At 41.1% G+C, this 22,061-nt stretch overlaps 1 protein-coding gene across 1 annotated transcript in view; it reads right to left on the bottom strand.

The window, feature by feature from the left end:
- MYO16 (myosin XVI) overlaps positions 1–22,061 on the bottom strand; it is a 607,071-nt gene that overhangs the window by 36,621 nt on the left and 548,389 nt on the right. The window contains exon 36 of the mRNA XM_058438173.1: positions 8,624–8,782. Within this exon, the coding sequence (XP_058294156.1) occupies positions 8,624–8,782 (159 nt within the window). The remainder of the gene's footprint in view (positions 1–8,623; positions 8,783–22,061) is intronic.

Genomic DNA, 22,061 nt, shown 5'->3' with positions numbered 1-22,061 from the left:
AGGATGGTCTCTATCTCCTGACCTTGTGATCCACCTGCCTCGGCCTCCCAAAGTGCTGGGATTACAGGCGTGAGCCACCGCGCCCGGCCAAGTCACTCTTTAAATTGGCATTCATGGCTCTGTGGACTCCTGCATAATTGTTTCTTTTCTCTCTTCTGTACTCACCTATTCTATCAGAGAAGCTGATTCACATTCCTGCCACAATACATTGTGCAGCAAATTCATGGAAATGTGCTTCTTTCTTTTCTGAATTAAACTCACTTTGAAAATCCCAACCTTCTCTATGAAGCATCCTTAGCAATCCCAGCCCACCAGAATCATCTCTTTTATCTATGCGGAAAGTAACAGAGTAATCATTATTTATGGGATTCGTTTGACATTTATTGCTAACTGCCCTATTTTGCAGTCTCCTTGGTATGTATTTTCAATGTGCTCCGTGTTTTCACTGTTCACACAAAGAGGTCATCTTGTGTTGCTTAGGTATCATAGAGCTCCCATGCATAACACAATGCCGGCATGTGACAGGTGCACTTGGTAAGTGTTTTGATTGACTAATGTGCACCTCTCTCTTCTGGGTTTCCTCTTGCCATCCTGCCCTTCATATTATTTTGAATCCTCCAACCTACATATTAAATAGACTCTTCCCCTGAACTCCACCCAGATATTCCTGCTTCTATTCATCCCAGAGATTCCAAATTGTAATGTCTGTCTTTGCCCTGAATACCAGCACAAGCCATCAAAGTAATATTGTGTACTTGGCTGTACACGTGGGCATTTGTGTCTAAGAAAATATCATAAAGCATTGATCTGCTATTATAGCCTGTATGGTTTCAGAGAAACGAATTCACTGCCTTGCACCTCATCTACCTCATTCATGTAATTGTTGTTTCTGTTGGATAAACCCTCATGACTCTTCTAGCTCTAAAACACATAATATTTTATGAATAACTGTGTATAGGTAATATTTCTTGAGTATTAACTTACTGCTAAATATCATCATATAAAATACAGCAATCCATGAAGTAGGTGCTTTTTTTATTCCCATTTTTAAGATTAGAAAATTGAAAACGAGAGAGGTTAAGTAACTTGCCCATGGTCGGGGAGTTAATAAGCATCAGAGCTGAGCTTCAAACCCAGGCAGAATGACGCCTTAAGCACTGGGAACAATATTCCACTGCTAGGAAATAGCAGAGTGAGCATTTCAGTCGATTCCTTTTCAACTGACTTCTCAACTGCAGTGGAGAAAATGTAATTAAATAATATCCAAATTAGAAATTATTTAATGTGACTTTAAAATGCTTTTAACTAGAAGGATGAGTGGGGCAGGGCTTACTCGATGCCCCAGGAGTTTTCTTTCTTTGCAAAGGTAACTTCTGTTGCTTAAAATAGATGATTGCAACATATTCCAGATTGTCAAGTGACACTTGCTTCCTTTTCTCTGGCTGGTAGGCTTTCAGTCAGACAAGAGTATGCGTTCCAAAGAAGGTGTACAATCTCCATAAAGAAAGCGATGTTGTGAAATACATATCAAAGATATTTATGGGTTCCAACCAAAGGCTCCTTGGCTGGTGGTTTGGATTGATTTCGAGGTGTGGCTGATGGAAGCCCTTCTTAGATGTTCCCAGAACTAGTGTGGTTTGGCGCCCTAATGGCCTAAGTTCAACAAGGCACTGGAGTCGGAGCACAGAATGCAGATTTCCTGGTCCTGCAAATGATGTCCCCCAACCTTTTGCCTTAGGAAGCCTTTATTCAACACAAATAACCCTTATTGTGCATTGAGGATGAACATAATGCAAATTAAAAATAGACAACTTGTACAGAATGATAAACGTAAATGCAAACGCAATGACTGTATTCTTTAATTGCAATTTTTCCTGATACCCAGCCATATTATGTATATTCACTGAATAGCAAGAAAGAAAATAATACTGAACATAAAATGCCCTAGTTGGAATTTTTTATATCTGTGTGTCCCCACAAAATAAACATCTTTATGTTCACAATATTTTGTTTGATAAAGCTAAAACGCTCTAACACTAAAAACTTCTCTCTAATCTAACGATAAATAACCACAAGTCCAGGGAATAATTAAGTATACAAAAAAAGATCCAAGTCTGCATTCACATCAGTAAAAGGATGGCAATTAAAGTAAGTGATAGCTATAATTACCCCCGCATAACTATATTTCAACAAATGAACAAACAGATAATTATTTCTGGGAAGCAGAGGTAGCATGCAGATAACTGGCATTCAAAAGAGAAATGTTTCCTAGAAAATAACACTGTTTCTGATTCAATTAGAACTTTAAGTTATTTTAAACATATATTTTCATCTTGTGCCCTTATTTAGAAAGTGCATTGGCTGCATTTTGTAAGTTATGAACCTGTACTAATAATTGCTTTAAGAGTTATCATGCTCATGTATATATCACATTCTGCACATGTGTAATATTTGTTCAATTTCTATAATACTGACTAGGCAGTTTTTCTGACTGTGCCCTCTGTATGGGATTTACTGGTTCCTCTGTAACAAACAACATTGTTTCAATCAGCAAATGCTTACTGAGGGCCTAAGTATAAAGGGTATTGTGCTGGATGTTTTAAAAATCATGGGGAAAGTTCCAGGCCCCCAGAAATTCATGGTACTCAGCATAAATGTGTCAAGTTGCTTTGAAAGATTGAATTTCCAATTGAAATAATTTTCCTTTTGCACGCATAACCCTTGAGATTGTCAAGTGGTTTTTACTTAATGACAGCATAGAACCAACTTTATTTTAAAATCTGTAAGCATGTTAAGGGAGAAGACAGAAATCTGTGTTGCAGGCTTTGGCCATGCACACTGTCTGTTACATGCTGAAGTGTAGAACCCTGATATTCCTAAGAATTGATATCATTAATTTCATGGAGCCTTTTCCACAAACATCTCCATTTTGGTCTAGAGGGTTTCTGTTTGTTTCCTTGGTTTTTGGTTATGTTTTGATAGTTAGTGTAAGACTTGCAGTTTCTTTATTATTATTAAATTTTTTAGGATCATTTCCGAAGCTGTAGTTTTTGCCTTTTGCCTCAAAACACAGAAAACTTGAATATTTTGATGAAGAGAAGTTCCCTTTCTCCATCTCTTTCTTCCTTTTTTTTTTTTTTTTTTTTTTTTTTTTTAAGTTGCAGAATTGTGGCAACCACACAAATAAAATAAATAGAACACTGGCAGCTCTGCAGAAGCTCCTGTGGTCATCTCTCCAGATCGCTGCTGGCCTTCTCCTCCGAATGAAATCGCCGTCCTCACTTTGTGGCAGTCCGTTCTCCGGGCACCTCTTCCTTGTCAGGCAGGTCTGTCATTCTAGAGTGGGTGTGGCAGTATCGCTCTGGAGTCTTCAGTTACATTTCTCTAGTTACTACTGAGGCTGGACTCCTTTAAAAATGTTTTTCTAAGTGGTATTCACATATTCTGTCCAATTTTCTTTTCAGCTGTCTTTTGTTTTTAATTTAAATAAACGTTGAATATTAGCCTTTGTTGGGTAAATGTGTTGAAAATATTTTCTCCCTGTTTATGTTTTTTTTTTTCTTTTTTCTTTATGGTTAAAACTTTTGTGTCTTGCTTAAGAAACCCTTCTTTCCTTTTATGAAGTAAGAAAGATACGCTCCTATTGTTTCTTCTATCCATTTTATTATTTGACATTTGACATACAGATCTATTATCTATCAGGGATTGCTGTGTGTGTATAGCATTAGGCAGGGTCAAGTTTCACTGTTCGCTCCACATGGATAGCAATCAATTATTCTTCCCCAGTGTCCTAACATGCCAATTTTGTCATAAATTAAGTGGCTAATTAAGCAAGCTGGAGTAATATTATTTTCTTTCTCCTTCCTTCCTATTCTCTGAAAGCGTGTATGTGACATTGCAGTTATTTGATCCTTAGAATTTTGGAAAAATTTAGTGGAGAAACCATCTGATTCTGGAGTTTTCCTTGTAGGAAGGCATTCAATTACAAATTCCATTAATTTAACATTTACGGTGTTATTTAGCTTTCCTACTTCTTTAGTCATTTTTGTTAGTTCTATTTTTTTTAAGAATGTATTTGTTTATGTAAATTTGCAAATTTATCTTGGTGTAAAACTTTGTAATATTCTCTTACTGTTTTTAATTTCAGCCAGATCTGTATTGATGTCCCCTTTTCAATCTAAAATCTGTTATTTGTGCCAATTTTCTCTATTTCTCTATCCCCTTGCGAGAAAATTTTCAATCTTATTAATGTTTTCAAAGATAATTTTTTAAAAGATAAACAACTTGCTCTTTCCTTCCTATCCCTTTACATTATTTTGTTATTTGTTTTATATTTCAATAACTTATGTTCTTATTATCACTATCATATCTTTCCTTCTATTTTCCTAGTATTTAGTTTTTGTTCTGTTGCTAATTTCTAGATACTTTTAACACTCATCATATTTGTTCTCTTGTGATGCAGATGTTTGAAGCCACACATTTCCATCTCTTAATCTTTTGTGGTAACATGGATGGAACTGGAGGCCATTATCTTAGGTGAAATAACTAAGACACAGAATGACAAATGCTACGTGTTCTCACTTATAAGTGGGAGCTAAATAACGTGTACACTTGGGCATAGAGTGTGGAATAATAGACACTGGAGACTCAGAAGGGTGGCAAGGTGGGAGGATGGGATGGAATGAAGCATATGAAACGACTTAATCAGGACAATACATACTATTCAGTTGATGTGGACACTAAAAGCCCAGCCATGGCCACGACGCCATACAGCCACATATTGACCATGCCGACACTGCACCCGAACCCCTTCTAGTCATACACAAAAGACATTAGTCATGTCCTAAAAGTTCTATTGTCATACTTGCATTGTCATTAGTTAAAATGTTTTGGTTTTGAATTTATTTTGTGATTTCTTCTTGAATACATTGATTACTTAGAGATTTTATTTTATTTTATTTGTTAGATGAAGTCTGGCTCTGCCGCCCAAGCAGGAGTGCAGAGGCGCGATCTCGGCTCACTGCAAACTCCACCTCCTGGGTTCAAGCGATTCTCCTACCTCAGCTCTCCGAGTAGCTGGAATTAAAGGCATATACCATCACGCCCAGCTGATATTTGTATTTTTAGTAGAGATGGGGTTTCACCATGTTGGCCAGGCTGGTCTTGAACTCCTGACCTCAGGTGATCTGCCTGCCTCGGCCTCCCAAAGTGCTGGGATTGCAAGTGTGAGCCACCGCGCCTGGCCTGGAGATGTAATTTTTGACGTTCAAGTATATGAGCACTGTTTTTGCTGCTTTTTAATATCTGCACGTTGTATCTTTTTCTTTTCTATCCCTTTACATTTACTCTTTCAGAATCCGTATGTTTTACTGTTTTCAGAAATCTTAGTTTTTAAAATATTCTGCTAATCATTTTTCATATAAATTTACATTAAATAAGTCTTTTAAAGTTTATTGTAATTAAATAAGGTTTATTTTCATATGTGTTTTTATATCTACTGTCTCAGAACTTTCTCCTTGCCCTATTTTTCCTATTTTATCCCCTTTTTTCATCTTTTGAGTTGACTTTTTATGATTTTATTTTTCTGTCTTTACTAGTTTGGATATTATCTACCCCACTAATATTTTTTCAGGGGTTACCTTTGAGGTTACAACTGGCAAGGTAGGTTTGTCAGTGTATAATATTAAATATTATTTTACCCCTCCAAATTTTACTTGCCTTTTTAGTTATTCTTTATTCTTTCCTTTATCTCTAAGCATTCTGAGTCTGTCAATGTTTAATTCCTTTCATTTTTATTTTTTTTCCTAAAAATATCCTTAACTCCCTTTCATTATTACAGGAATTTTTGGGGGGCAGTTATTTTATTTGAGCATGTTAACTGTGTTATTTCATTGTCTTTGGACTTCAGTTGCTGCTTTTCGAAGATAGTACATATTTTTACCTCTAGCTGCTTTTAAAATTAATTCTTGGTCTTTATTTTGTAGGTGTTTTATTATGATACACCTAGGAAAGTTTCATGTATCCTACTCAGGCTTTGCAAAGGTTTCTGTTTCATTTTTACAAAAGTTGGATTGATTATGGTGTAATTTAGAGACAGTGAGATTCACCTTTTTTAGACATACCCATCTGTGCATCTGCAGACATGAGCACTCCCGGTTGTCTATAACACCACGTGTCCTTCTGAACTTCACCTCCTGCCATTATGCCCAGCCTCCAGCAACCACTCAGCTGTTTTCTGTCTCCAGCTTTGCTTTTCCCCAAATGTCATATAAGCAGGATCACACTTAGTCTTTTGATTTTTTTTTTTTTTTTTTTTACCTCAACACAATGCTTTAGCCATCCCTTTTGATGATCGTTACAGTTGATCGCTCTTATTTATTGCAGACTTCATCCATGTGCTAGTTCAGCCTGTGAGATGCTGGTGAGCCCACCTCCAGGCACTCAGGGACTCCCCACCCATTGAGTGTGGCCTGGATGTAGTGACTCAATCAAATGTGACAGAGTGCTGGGGTATCACTTTCAAGACTGGGTTATGTGAAGACTGCGGCCTCCATCTGCGGTGCTCTCTCTTGGTTTGCTTGCTCAGGGATGTGGGGAGAGCTGCCGTGCTGGGAGGCTGCCCTGTGGAGAGGCCCATGTGAGTTGACTTGGATGTGAACCTTTTGCGGCCTGCCAATAGCCATGTGAGTGACCTTGAAAATGGATCAGCCTTCACTCAAGTCTCAAGATGACTGTGGTCTTGGCTCACAGCTTGATTGCTGTCTCACGGGGGACCTTAAACCAAAGGCACTGTGCTAAGCCACACACAGCTTCCTGGCCCACATAAACTATGAAATAATAACCATTTCTTACATAAGCCTCCAGGTTTTGGGAGTAATATTTTGCACAGTGATGGATCACTAATACAAGCCAGTCACCAGTTGAATTTATTTCCAGTTTTATGTGATTATGAATAATGCCACCATATGCATTTGCATACAGGTGTTTGCGTGGACACTGCTGTCATTTCTCTTGGGAAGATACTGAGGAGTCAGATTGCTGGATCCCATGAAGAATGTATGCTGAATGTTATAAAAACCTGCCAACTTAAATCTGTTTCCTGATGCTCTTTCATCAGTGTTGGGAGATGTGCTAACATTTCTCACCAAGTCTTTCTTCTGCTCATGCACTCCCTCTTCCTTCCCTAAGACTTCAATCATCCTTCATATTGTCCTTTATATCCCTAAACCTGGAGTTCCCATTCTTCTCTTTTGCTTCAGTCTGTTTCATTCTGGAGATCCTCTGAGTTATCTTCTACTTCCCCAGTTATTTTTTATTTGTTTTGTTTTTAAACAACTATATCTAATTAAATTTAACTTTATCCTCTGCTGTACTCAATTTTATTACTGCATTTTCCAATTTCAGAATTTCCATGTGATGATTTCCTTATAGTTTCCTATTTCTGCTGAAATTCTCATTGTTTTATTTTGTGGGGGGCTGAGTAAACATACTTATTTTAAGGCATGTGTCTTTGAATTCCAATATTTTGAATCCCTGTGGACATATTGCAATTGGCTGCTGTCTCTGCTTTTAATTTTTCATCTTATTTTGTGTGCTCCTGTGCCTGGTTATTTCTAACTGTGTTGGACTTTGCATTTGAAAAATGGTTTCTAAGAATGTTTTGAAGCCTAGGATGCTGTTACTGTCCTTTGGGGAATATTTACACATGTTTCTCCCAGGCACCTGTAGGCCTGGTTACTTCTGGACAACTCAACATGGTTCTTGGTTCTGGTTCACTCTAACTCTTGGGAAGAACACTTGAAGGCCCCACCCCAAGGCCTTGGTGGGGCTACAACTCAGTTTCTTGCCCTGTAATTTGAGAAGGCAGTCTGAAGCACAACTCGACTTCTTAGCTGCCTTCTCTGAACAATGTGGGTACCCTTATGTCCACCTGAGCCAAGCCTCAAGTGTGGGCTTCCTTGCTTCAGCTCACCTTGCCCCCCACTCCCAGGTCTTCAGCTGCTTCCCAGCATTTCAGCATAGTGGTTCTCCCACGCCTCTAATTAGACTAAACAAACAAGCTTTTCCCAGCCTTGCAGGAGGCTCTCAGGAATAGTTGGTCTGAGTCTTCCCATCAGTTATTCCCAGAAGCCTTTGTCTTCTTTTATTTGTGAGAGAAAATGCTTGCATGATCCTCAGCTTTTGTACCTGCAACCAAGCCACTTTCTAAACATGGCACTCATTCATGTACTTAAAATACCTGAAGCCAGTCTGGCACTTATCATTTCTTTAATATCATTTTCCTTCATATTTCTTAGTTTCCAGAATAATTTTTTAATTAAAAATATTGGTAGAGAATCTATTGCCTTCTTCTGCCCAGTATAAGACTAATTTTGGACCAGTTCTTTTAGATTAATACTCCATAAAATTTTGGAAAAGTCAACAAAGAGTGAATACAATTCCAGTTCTTTAACTGAAGCGATCATATGCTGATAATAATACCTGCAGGGGAGTTTCATGGTTTATATTCTACTTTCCAGTTCTTAACCCTACTTCATTTTCATATTTTAAATCCATTCCTCCTAGAAAGTTGATACAGCCTAAAACTTTTACACATTTACTTCTGAGTTTAAAAAGTGCTTACCGTTTGAGATGGAATTTCCATTTTCAGCAGTTATAGCACTAGATAGTGAATTAGATAACTGAATTCCATGGTTATTTGCATTTCTGTCTTGAGTCTCAGAAGCAGTTTCTGATGTACTAGGGTCATCTCGGCTACTTATGTTCATGTTAGTTTCAAAACCTAAAATAAATTTTAGAAAACATAATTATTTTCTGATAACATGTACTGAATATACTGAATAAAACATTTGGAGAAAATAATAAAACATCAAATCAAACATTCATTACATTTAAAATAATAATAATCTTTAATAAAATTTGTGGCCTATATAATATTCACCAAGTTTTGCCACAACACTGTTAAACAAAAAGGAAAATGTTAAGTGGTAAAAATAATTTGTTGCATTCAAACATATTTATAAAGAATTTTTGATGTCATAGATGAAATAACTTGTCATTATAGTATTGCCTGTTATGAGAAAGCAATGAGTTCATGTTTCAGGAGTTTTCTGAATGATTACATTTAAATAAATTTAGGCAATCTTACAGCTTTGGAAAAAATAAGAAACACTTGAGTGATAAGAAACACTATAGTGATATTTTTAACATCATTATAAACATTTTTAGTGTCCATATTGGAATACTAAACTTCAATACTCGACTTCTGCATTCTGCACACTAAGATAATTACTTAAATATGTAATGCTTGTCCTATATTAAGTGTTTTGAGAGGTACGAACACAGAAGCCACTGTCCAAATTCCGCTGAAGGGCCTAATGAAGACCTTTTAAAGTGATGTAATATTGATAAAGTGAAACACAGCAAATGCTTGCTCTTTGGAGCAATGTCTAACGGAGGTAGGTTTCCCCACGGTCACTGCATTACCCTTAGGCACACAATCAGACTTTGCAAATCAGGCACAACTGCCCATTAAGGGGCCAGACATCCCCCCATCACCATCTCTGCCAAGTTCCCTTTCTCTGACTTCACAGGTGCACCTGGGATTGGCTCTTGCTTCCTAAGGAACCTCAAAAAAGCTGCAACCTATTGGAGACTTTTGATTCAACATCTAGGATATGCGTGAGACTTTGGTTCTTTTCTGTTGGGACACAGTTGATTCTGACTGTCTTAAAGTTAGGCCTTTCTAAAGATTTAGACTAACAAATTATTTGAATGGGACAACACACATCATTTGCTTTATTATACTTTAAATATGGCAGAACGGTGTATTACCACCCCAGTCCCAATCACCAGCACCTCCACAGGCAGACATGTTATCCTTATTTTGCTGAAGAAGGAATTAGGGTTACTCAGAGTCATGCAGTTGGAAAGAGATAGAATGGAACTTTAACCTGTACGTTCTGACTATTATTCAGTCTTTATTTTTCATTAAAAGACAAATTGGATTATGTCATTTCCATGCTGAAAACTTGTGGATAAACTGCTGTTGGTTACAATCTACAGAAAGAAGGTAGGAGGGAGACAGGGAGGGAAGGAGGGAGGAAGACAGAAAAACAATGAAAGAAAGGAAAAAAGGAAAGAAGGGAGGGAGGGAGGGAAGGAGGGAGTGGGGAGGGAGGGAGGGAAGGAAGGAAGGAAGGAAAGGAGGGAGGGAAGGAAGGGAGAGAGGGAGAGAGGGAGGGAGAGAGGGAGGGAGGGAAGACTCCAGCTCTCCAGAGCTCATCTCTCAAGGCTGATCTTGACTTGGTCCCTCCTAACTCCTTCCTTGACATTATCTCCTCTTGCCTCTCAAGACATACCCTCAAATAGCACCACAAGCAATGCATGTTTATCCAAATTCTCCATACTGACTCCTGTTTCCTTGCTTTGGTGCACTCAAGCCCTCTCCCGCCCCAAGTCTTCCTACCCACCAGTCAGGACCTTGGTCAGATCACCCGCAGAGACCTCTCCTTTACAAGCACGGAGCACAGCCTGTTCTGCCCAGAAAGGAAAGCAGGTCAAGATTTATGAGCAGGAAATGCTGGATAGATGGAATAAAGGCAAAACTATAGGCGTTTTGAAAACTAGGCAGAAGAGTTTAAATTTAAATGATCCAGTGAGGCACTGTGGCTCCTGACTCCATTATACATAAAAAACAAAGACCTTCAGTCAAGTTAGCATGTACAAGAATGGCAACAAAAGTGAAAGTCAGGTGATCTTAACTGTTTTAGCTCTTGACAATGAGCAATTATTGAACGGGCTGAAACTGAAAGAATACTTACTCAATGTGGTCAACTCTAGTTTGGCTTTTTTTTTTTTTTCTTAAGCTTCTAAATGCCAGTAAAACAGGTTCTGTTTTAAAACTGGCTCAAGATGTACTCACCTGCTTTTATGTTTCTTTCACCTATTTTATTTTTGCATTCTTTAATTCAGTTATTTATTGGGCGCCTACTATGTGCCAGATACTCACTGAGTGCGAGAGATACATAATGAATACCACTGCCTGGTACCTGGGAACTTCTCTCCCAAAAAGGTGATTGGCAATAAACAAGCAGATACACAAGCAGATAATTAAACGTGGTGGACTCACAGCTTCGTGGAAAACATAGTAAGCGGAAAACACTGGTGGGCAGCCAGGCAAGGTGGGTGAGGTCCATGAGGTCGCATTTCAGCTCGTGATTTTAGAAAGGCAAGCTCCACACCATGTGTAAACACCCCAAAACAGGAAAGAGCTCACCATGCTCAAGGAACCGGGTACTAATGAGTCAGGGCCTGGGCAACCACCAAAGAGGAACTGAGAGGTTTTATTCTCAGTGCAGTGGGGGCTTCCCCAAGGCTTTGAATGAGCACAGTCCTCTTACACCTGGTGGCAATAAGCGAATCCTCTGAGGCACTTGCTGACTCTCGGTCTGAGTACTTCAGGCTGGCCTCCCTCACAGCTGATTTCTATCTCATCAACTGATGTATTCAAATTACAGCCAAAATTCTCATTTTTGCAATTAAAGTTTAAACGTATTTCTATTTTTCAATTGGCAGGTTAAACTGTAGCCAAGACATGTTTTTTTGTTTTTGTTTCTGTTTTTTGAGACAGAGTCTCTCACTCTGTCGCCCAGGCTGGAGTGCAGTGGCACGATCTCAGCTCACCGCAACCTCTGCCTCCTGGGAGATTCTCCTGCCTCAGCCTCCAGAGTAGCTATGATTACAGGTGCATGCCACCATGCCCAGCTAAATTTTGTATTTTTTAGGAGAGATTCTTCACCATGTTGGTCACATTGGTCTCAAACTTCAAGTGATCTGCATTCCCTGGCTTCCCATAGTGCTGGGATTTCAGCCACCATGATATGCTTTTAGATGGTCACATCGGTTAGGCTTAAATCCTTAAATTATCTCCTAAATTTTAATTTTTTAAATCTTAATTTAAAATTAAATTTTAATTTTTTAAATCTTAAAAACATTTATCTACTTAAGGCTGGCTCTGGATGGGAATAAGGGAATAGGCCCTTCTTAAGGTAAGGCATAAGAATTAACGGTCAGCATGATACTTCCTCACATTGCTCTTACAATAGTTACCATCACCCGGGCGTTTAGTAGGTGCCAATTCCCTGCTAGGGAGATTCTCCTGTCTCAGCCTCCAGAGTAGCTATGATTACAGGTGCATGCCACCATGCCCGGCTAATTTTTGTATTTTTTAGGGAGAGAGAGGATGCTTGGTTTAGCTCTGTTCTCATGAAAACTCTGAAGAGTTGTCACTATTACACCTATTTTTGAGATGAGGTCATTGAGGTTTGGGCAGGTTAATCTCTGTGTAAACATTTCACAACTCATGGCATGGCAGCCACATTCAGACTGAGGCCCAGAGGGCTCAGCAGTCCCCCCCACACTCATCCTTTTAATCTTGGCTCCTCTATGTAAAGTTTCCTTCACTGTTTCATTTGCTGATGTAAAGGATAGGATATGGCAGCTTCTTTCCTGTGACGAGTTTACCACCCAGGCCTCAGTGGTAAGGAACTGAATACTGTAGGTTGCAAAGCTGCACTCTGGCAGCTGCAATAGTGCTGTGGCTTCAGTATCCACATCCCCACTGTGGGGTTCTCCTCTGCTTGTAGTAGCCGGGGCATTCTACTGAATTATGCATCAGTCTCCGCTCATAAACATCCTTCTCCCAGTTAGATCCAAACACGTGAAAGCAGCCGTGCCCTGACTTGTTAATTTCTAGATTCAACAGACTGAGGATTGAATGCAGAAACTCTAGATGGTTGGGTTCTCCTGTAAAGTGGTAGCTTAGCACACAACATTCCTTGTCAAAAGCACTCCCATTACCCAGCACTTCAGCACTGAGGGAATTACAACCATCAGAAATCCAGAGGACAATGGCATTAAGTCTGGAGAGGTCTTTGTTAAAAGTGCATATACGCGATGCATGCTTTCAGGGGAATTTTAGAAATAATACAGTGCAAACAAAGTCATCAAGCCTTTTCATGCCTTCAAGCAGTGGCCAGCAGAGTTCTGAGAATGAAGAAAAGTCACATGAAAAGAAAATATTTGAAACTCTCAGTGAATTTAGTTAAACAAGTAAGGAGGTGAATACTGTAAATCCTGTATAATGTTTAAAGGTGTGTCTGAGACATTTTTGTGCCTCTGCATCTGGTGAAGGAAGGGGTTGTGTACTTCAGTGGTATCCTGTGGTTGGGTCCATGATAACGCGGGTTGGTTTGGACACCTGCAGTGTTTTCTTTTAGCCTATTAACAAGATTTCTCTGTGACCTCGGGCTTGGTGCTATTTTTACAGGTACAAGAGAATTGAATCACATCAGGATCTGACTCAAAAATAAAGTATTGGCCTTTGCATTAAGATATGATTATTCACTACAAGCAGGCAGTGTAGGTACATTTAAGTTGAATTTTAATCCAGTGAGAGCAAATGCCTAAATATTAATACAAAAAATTCGGTTGTCTTGTGCTAGTTTTTATATAACTGGAATATCACTCCCAGTCAATGTGATTCTGTTTTAAACTGTGGCTCTTGATAGGAGGTGCTTTCTGACACCCAGGGGACATTCAGCAATGTCTGGAGACATTTTTAGTTGTCACAACCGGGCGATGGAGTGTGCTACTGGCGTCTGGTGAGCAGAGGCCAGAAATGCTGCAAAACATCCTATAATACACAGGACAGTCCCCCAACCTAGAATTATAGTACCCAGCTCAGAATGTCTGTTGTACTGAGGCCGAGAAACCTTGCTTTAAAACATAAGTCGGATCATGTCATTCCCGACTCCCGCCTCTCTGCTGGTTTCTGAGTTGATTCACATTAAGATCCAAAGGCTTCCTGAGGCTGAGAGGACCTTGCTTGCCCTGACTCCTGCTGGCCTTGGGCCCCAGCTCCCCCTACACGCCTTAGGCCTTGGCCTCCGTCTTGCCTTCCCAGCCCTGTCAGCCTCCCGGCCTCTCTCTCCTTCTCCAGCGTCCAGCAGGGCATGGCAGCTGCGCTGTGTTCAGGCCTTCTGGATGACCTTCTGGAAAACAGCACCTGTCTTCCTCGCCAGGTCAGTTCCTGTCCCCACTCCTTGCTTTAGTTTTCTACACAGTCCTTCTCACTGCATGACACAGAACAGCCCAATTGTTTGCTTTGTGTCTCCTTCCTCTGGAATGTGGACAAATACAATGTGTGTTGTATTTTCAGTGCCTAGAATAGAGCCCGGCACACAGATGGCACTCAATTAATATTTGTTGAAAAAGAAAAAAGATGAATGAACAATAAATTAGTTTTAATAATGTTGCTATAGAAATTTTCTTTCTGAAAGGAGATACGCTTTCTGTACCTGTAAAATAGCTTGCACATTTACTAAATGAAAATTTTATGCAAATAAGTACAGCAAAGCCACGCACCACAATGATCATTTCTCCCCATTCACACAAGATTGACAACTTGTGGAAGCACTTTCAGTGTTACTCCACCTTTGAGTGCTGATCTTTACTTATTTAAAATTATAAGGAAAATATCTCATTGCATGAGGTGAATATTTTCTTTTATGCAATGGAGTGGAGCTGTTTGTTTTCTACCTAAGCTTGTTAACTTATGAGAGAAAAGACCTATGGTTGTTTGAAATTGATTCCTGACCCATGGTTTGAGAATTCAAAGACACAAGGTCCATACATAGTTTTTTAAAATCGTACTTTACATTGCTTTACAATTTGTAATATCAGGAGATAAAAATCAATTTGATAAATGTTGGCATGCTTTGGCTGTGCTGAGTGTGACTCTGGAATCCTGGTGACTGGAGTGGGCACAGTGGGTTGACCTGTAGTTAAGTGAGGGGGGCTTCCATGCACCCCTATCTTCCGCAGGCCTCTTCCAAGGCCGAGGGAGGGACTCAAGCAATGTGCAAACAGTTAACATTTGTAATACTTTGTAAACGCATACTTTGATTTATTTTCTCATTTTGAATAGATGTCCACTTAACTCTATAAATGTTCATTTTTCATCTTTATTATTTTTTTTTTAAAAAGCTCACCTTTCCCCAATTGTATATGCTTCAATCTCTGGATTAAAAAAAAAAAAAATGGGTCTCAGGCATAGAGCCTCTAGCCATCAACTACATGATGAAATCTTTACCCTTGAGTAATTCACAGGCTGGGAGGGGAAATAGGTGTGAGGTCACTGGATGAGACTACAAAGGTAACGTCACCTCTGGCTCACCTCGGAAATGTTTTACGAGAAAAGCCTAACTCCTCATACAGTAACAAGACTGTTTTATAAGTTTGCCATGACAGGAGAGGCATGAATAAGTTAACATCAGGGATGTGTCTGGGAGAGCAGACACAGGAAGGATTTTGTGGAGGGAGGGGGAGGTAGGATGGAAGGTGAGAAGAGGAACTTCTCTTAAGGAAGAATGCAAAAACTCTGCAAGAGTGGAGAGACGTTTCTTACTGGGGAGGGAGAAATGTCCTTGAATAATTCTGGGAGAGCTGGAGAAAGACAGGGAGCATAATGGGGGTTGAGGTGAGTCCTTGCTCCAAACTAAGAGTGACAAGAAACCTGGCAGAATGGACAGTGCGTGGTTCAGCCCTGGGAAGGCAAGGAGATGCCCTGGAGCGCGGTGGCCACTCTGGGGAACACGAGAGCTGAATGAAGAAGAAAGGAAGAGGGGTGGCCATGAGCAAACCATATTCCTCCCCCAAGCTAGGGAGTTCTCCATTGATTCAACAGGTATTCACGTCCTACAAGGTCCAAATCTGGTACTAATATTTACTTTAGAACTTAAAGAAATATTCATCTGAAAGAAACAATCCATTGAGTGCCTACATTTTAGAGGGGTTATGGAGCATGGCAGATGACAAGAATTTATGACAACCGGGTAAGTGCAAGAAGAAAAGGCACTACATCTATCCTGAGGGGTAGAGAAGAATGAATAATCTGACGCATCACTGTGGGACTCGCATCCTGCTCAGCTGAGCTAATTTCGACGGTTTTATTCACTTGTTAAAGCCTTTGACACTTATAATGCCAACCCACGTGACAGGGACACCAGGGGGCATTCTAAGGGGTGCTTTTCCCCAGGCTTCTCTGTGGTGACTCAGTTCTAAGGGGGACTGTTTTCAAGGTGCCTTCAAGGCATGTGTTAAGGTTGCAAAGGGCCAGGGGCTGGGATGGGAGCTCCGCAAAATGCTCTAGGAATTCTTAGGAGAAGTCAGAGTGGGCTGGAGCAGCCAGGTGAGCCTTTGTTGTGTAGGCAGGAGAAAGAAGCAGTGGATTTTGAGTTGAGGACGGAATGTGGAGAGGGGGAGGGAAAAGGAAGGGAATGCCGCAGAGGCAGAGCTGACTGCACTCGTGAGGGAGGGGAGGCTGGCTCTGCCCACACCTCCGCACCGGGAAGTGGGAGCAGAGAGCTTTGGAGTCTATGAGCATCACAGGACTGGGTTCCGCAAGTATTTTGAGCAAGGGCACGCTGTGAAGAAGGTGGTTTTTTTTTTTTTTTTTTTTTTTTTGTAAATACTAATCTAGCAAAGAAAGTATACAGCTGAATGGACCTTGAGGAGAGATCAGAAATAGAAAGAGTCAGGGGAGAGGCTGAGGAAGCAGAGGGAGGAGTGGGAAGGCAGGAGGAAGCTGAGTTCAATCCCTCTGAGTGGGAGAACTGGGACCCGATGGGGACCGCAGCTGGGGCGTGGTTCAGAGCAGCAGCTCCCACCTGAAGAGCAGGGTGCATCTGGGGTTGTACTTGTTGACTTCGAAGTGACAGCCGCAGGCCTGAGGATTAAATTGAGTGGCAATTTTTTGAAGAAGAGCATTTATTAGGACTGAAAAGGAAACAGCTAGGAGAGACTTAAAAATCTCTCAGGAAGGAGAAATTTTCAAGGAAGAGACACTCTGGAGTGAGAGGAGGCAGCAGGAGGGGACGCCCAGGTGACTGCCCTGCAGGAGGGCAGATGTAGGCTTGCAGGAGGGGCTGCAGGCCGGGAGCCTTGGCAGAGGGCAGGACTGTGTGGCGCCCAGGGCGACTGACAGTGTCAGCGCTGGGGAAAGGCCAGGAAGCAGGGGAGAGAAAGGAGCCATGGAATGTTTCCCCAACAAGATGCTGAAAACACCGTTTTTCTCTTAGGTACCTGCGCTAGAGATCAGATTGGAGTGTATTTTAGAATCCTATGAGATGGGATCCGGGTTTCAGTAACGCAGGAGAAAAACAAACTATAGCTGTTTGGCTGACTTAATACTGAGAGTGCTATGTAAGGCATAAAAAATGTGAAAATACATTTTAAACTCATTACTCATACTGGCTATAACTCATTCTGAAACTCTATAGGAAAATTCCTCTTCAGAAAGGCTACTGCATGAAGGGAATGTGCTTGTTTTTTCCTACTTGGCATTAAGGAAAAGTACAAATGCAGAGAGAGGTGCCTGGCAGGCTCCCACCACTTCTCAAGTTCTCGTTTGTAAAATTTAGAAGTCGCAGCTCAACAGAGCTCGCAGATACACATAGATGGTGCGTAATTAAATTTGGAGACAAGCACTTCGACCTGAAATTGGCGTCTAGCTTGTGTTAAACCAAATCTAGTTTGTGTTACACAGGGCGACTCCTTTTAAATCTCTAAAATATAGATTTCTCTGAAATCCTGTATTACTGCACGTGAGGAAGAAATGCAAAGAGGGCTTCAACACCCCTCTCAAGTCGATCTGCATTCTACTTTGTAAGCTTCTAGGAAGTGATTTGTTTTCTTTTACATGATAGAATTTTCTTTCCTTTCCATGATAGCATAATCCAAATATTTGTGTTATTGCCTCTCAGAAAGACGAATTTTAGATGTAAAGAACCACAGAAGCTAATCTGAAACTCAAGAAGAGAGAGTTCATGTGGAGATGGGTGGATGTGATGAGAGTGGAGACTGTTAAAGGGGAAATGTGTTAAACTCATGGAGGTGACACACTGCAATTATGTATGTTTTGAACAGCACGATTCTAATTGCCTTTTGAAAACGTGGAACGGATTTGATCATCCCTTTGTGAACGCTTGCAGAAATATATCAAGAGAGGGCATCTGAGTCTAGTGGTGATGGAGATCTGGGAAAAGAACTGGGTTCCCAGGCAGTTACTCTTGTGACACAGCTGTTACCCACACTATGTGGACAGGTTATATTTCTATAAACATTGATTACTTAAGAAACAGAAAAATACATCACTGCAGACCTTGGAAGGGTTGCGTGTGCTGAGAAACTGGATTTGCCCGGCCCTCTACTGACCTTAAATGTCTCGGGCTGGGCTCCCGACATTCCTTCCTACTTGTTAATAACCCCTTATGAAATCACCACCCTGGAGTAGATGGAAATTCCTCTTGAACTTATGTTGTAAGCATTCTTCTCTGGTAGCGACTGCTGCAAATCCTTATCCTCCAGGTTAAGCAGGGAGGAATGGAGATGTCTGCTCCTCTTTCACTCCTAACTGTTGTCACCCACCCCCCTGCCAAGTCGAAGGAGATGGTTTGTGCTAGAAAACACCAACTGAAGTAGGAAACACAGCGATGTCTTCAACAACATATGTGCTGAGCAAGGGAAGAATGCATTGATAGTAAAGCTAAAAAATGACTGTCAGTATAAATAAGGTTTTCAGTACCCAAAAATGCACAGAAAATTAAGTTGTGCCAATTTTCTTTTAAATTTAACTAACTGAATCCTTTTTTGCCCATTTATTCTGTCCCTGCCATAAAGGGGAAAAAAATCACTTCAATCCCTTTCCTTTTCTTGTACTTGGGTAGCCTTTTTTTTTTTTTTTTTCATAATTAGCCGAGTATGCAATACCTAAACAACAAGGCTGCTTGGCCCAGAGCCCCATTCCTCATGCATACTTTTATAGGTCATGAGGTTATTTATATTGCTGTTATTTTTACATTTCCTCAATGCCAGGTGGTAATGTAAATCCAGGAGTCCTGAGCCACGATGTGTGGCCAAGTACGCAGTCGGTGTCAGCAACATATGTTTTCCTGGAGGGAAATGGTTCCTCCTCACTTTCCCCAGAAGGCAAAGGTGACGAGATAACATCCCTGCTCTTCTGTTGGGAGTGTTTTGTGTTGGTGACACCTACAGCCTGGATGGTAAGCTAGTGGTGCCTGTCATCCGCTAAAAAAGAAACAGCAAAAATTAAAACAGAAAGAAAAAGAAAAATTATAGCAGTGGTGGATGTGAGGTCTTTTCAAATCCCTTGCTCAGAACTCATTACAAATTTACCCATCTAAAGTACTTAATAACAAAAAAGACACAGACCAGGGCCAATAGCAACGAGCATCAGTCATCGACCTTGAGCATTTTGCTGTGTCAACATTTCACCAAGGAGAAATGCTGCAGGCCCGGGCCAGGCCACCCAAGGGGGTGGGATGGACATGGGGACCTTGAGAGCTCAGGGCAGCAGCCCTGCACCAGCTGGCATCAAGACATTTCCATATTTTAGTAAGAGTGTGGCAGCGCCTGTGGACACCAGCTGAAGCAGAGCCCACCTGCCCACACTCGCTGGCTCCCAGCCAGGAGCTCTGAGGCCTTGAAAAATAAATTTAAAATATCTATGGAGATTCAAATTCTTCTTGAAATTCTGGAAGAGCCACATGGACTGTGTCTTTGATAGCCGTAGCGGTTGCATCTCTTCCTGGTGGTAGATTGGCTGGAGTGACTAATTCTTTATGTGCTCACGTGACCCAATTTCCCTTGATGGGCCACAGGGCAGGTGCCAGTCACTCAGGAAGGACAAATGACTGGGACGCAGTAGAGAACGGCTGAACCTAAGCGTCCAGTGGATTCACACTTCACCAGGGACCACAGGAAGACACCATGAGGTGGCCAGGCAGGTCGGTGGTGGAGTTTCCCTTCTCCTGTCCTAGCTCTTAATTTCTTAAGTAATTAATCAGCCCAGATTAATCACTTTTTTTTTTGTGACAGAGTCTCGCCCTGTCGCCCAGGCTGGAGTGCAGTGCTGCAATCTCGGCTCACCGCAACCTCTACCTCCAGGGTTCAAGTGATTCTCCTGCCTTAGCCTCCCAAGTAGCTGGGACTACAGGCGCACACCACCTTGCCTGGCTACTTTTTGTATTTTTAGTAGAGATGGGGTTTCACCATGTTGGCCAGGCTGATCACGAACTCCTGACCTCAGGTGATCGGACTGTCTCGGCTTCCCAAAGTGCTGAGATGAGCCACCTTGCTCAGCCAGATTAATCATTTCTAAAGTATATAGGTTCACATGTAAACGAACACAGAAATAGCAAGAAAAAAATCTATCCTTTCTATATCTATGTCTATATATCTATAGCTATTCTGATACAGTTACTCCAAAATATAATTTGATCACGCCCTTTGAAAAATCCCTTTAATGTGCAGGATAAGGCACACAGTGGCTTCTAGCACACGAGAGGACATTCTCCTCTTGTTCTGACATTTTCTCTTCGCAGATTTTGTCTCCTATTTGCCTGTATAAATCCTCCCTTCTAGACCAGTGTTTCAGAGGACATATTTGTGAGCTGAGAAATCAATTTAGTGGGTCACAACACACATTTTAAAATGAAAGAGAACAGAATACCACGAGTAAAAATGCAGTGTTGAACAAGCGTCATGGCTAAGTAGTGTTTTGTGAACCCTGAGTAGTATCTCTATGTAAAATGTGATTCTCATTCCTTGGAGGCGTCGGAGTTTTCAAGTTTCCCTGCCACGGTCTGCTTGAGAGAGAGCCCACATTTCATTTTAAAAATCCATACAATTCCATGCAATGTCTGGCACCAAATAGATTCCTTGGAATAAATGAATGAAGCGTGCCCTTCGTATTTAGTGAGTTTCCGAGACCTTTTTGAAATTTTGAAGCAAACTGCAGATAGTAATAGGACATACTACTGCTAGTTTTATCATTTTGCCTGAAGTTAACCTCTGATATTTTGTAGCCTAGGAAGAACTACATATCTTGAGGCACGCCATAGGGTAGTTTTCTCACCTGATAAAAGGAACGTTTGTTTCTAAAGCCATTGCAGAGGGTTCCGAAGACATGCTCGATCCCCACAGAAATGGAAATGCATTCCGATTAGCAGCTGCGCCACATCACTGGGTGTTTTAATGATCATCAGATTAAAAAGACATTTTTATGATCCCACATCTCCAGATATAAAGCACAGAGCCTCTTTCCTGTGTCACTGTCCCTAACCTCTAAATTAGAGATAATTTCAAGCCTGGGTAAGTGAACGGTGGCGACCCCCTACTAAGCTGCAACTACATCGGTGAAATTAATGTTCACAATTAGAGTTTTACTGTCTGGAATGACATGTAAGTGATTCAACCAAATCTCTAGTTGTGCTAATGTTTATGTGGTGCAAATAGGGTGTGATTAGAAGGAACTAGAACAACACCAAGAGTGTGCTCCTGTCTCCGAAATCAAGGTCCCCTAGCTTCTCTTTCCTTAAAGACTGAAATAGTTACTCAAAAGGCAATTTATCGATTAAAAATCTAAGGGGACTTTGTTACTAAGGGGATTTTATTACTAGTAATATATACAAAAGTAGTTAAATACCAAGAGACAGAATCAATCAAATTCTCATAAAATTTTTTTTTGTTTGTTTGTTTGTTTTTTTTTTTGAGACGGAGTCTCGCTCTGTCGCCCAGGCTGGAGTGCAGTGGTGCGATCTGGGCTCACTGCAAGCTCCGCCTCCCGGGTTCACGCCATTCTCCTGCCTCAGCCTCTCCGAGTAGCTGGGACTACAGGCGCCCGCCACCACGCCCGGCTAATTTTTTTGTATTTTTAGTAGAGACGGGGTTTCACCGTGGTCTCGATCTGCTGACCTCGTGATCCGCCCGCCTCGGCCTCCCAAAGTGCTGGGATTACAAGCGTGAGCCACCGCGCCCGGTCAAAGATTTTTAAAAATATATGCTATTTTGCTTTGTAGGACCTGCTGCTGGGCACTGGTTATTTACTTAAGAAAGGATCTGTGAACTGGCAGAAGTACGATGGAGGCCACCTACTTTAAGTTGGTTGTTTGCACTCCTGTATGTCCCCTCCATCCTGG

The sequence above is a fragment of the Hylobates moloch genome, unplaced genomic scaffold (assembly GCF_009828535.3).
Source record: "Hylobates moloch isolate HMO894 unplaced genomic scaffold, HMol_V3 SCAFFOLD_4, whole genome shotgun sequence".
NCBI lineage: Eukaryota > Metazoa > Chordata > Mammalia > Primates > Hylobatidae > Hylobates > Hylobates moloch.
The sequence above is the reverse complement of the archived record's forward strand: the minus strand, read 5'-3'. Positions and strand labels throughout refer to the sequence as shown.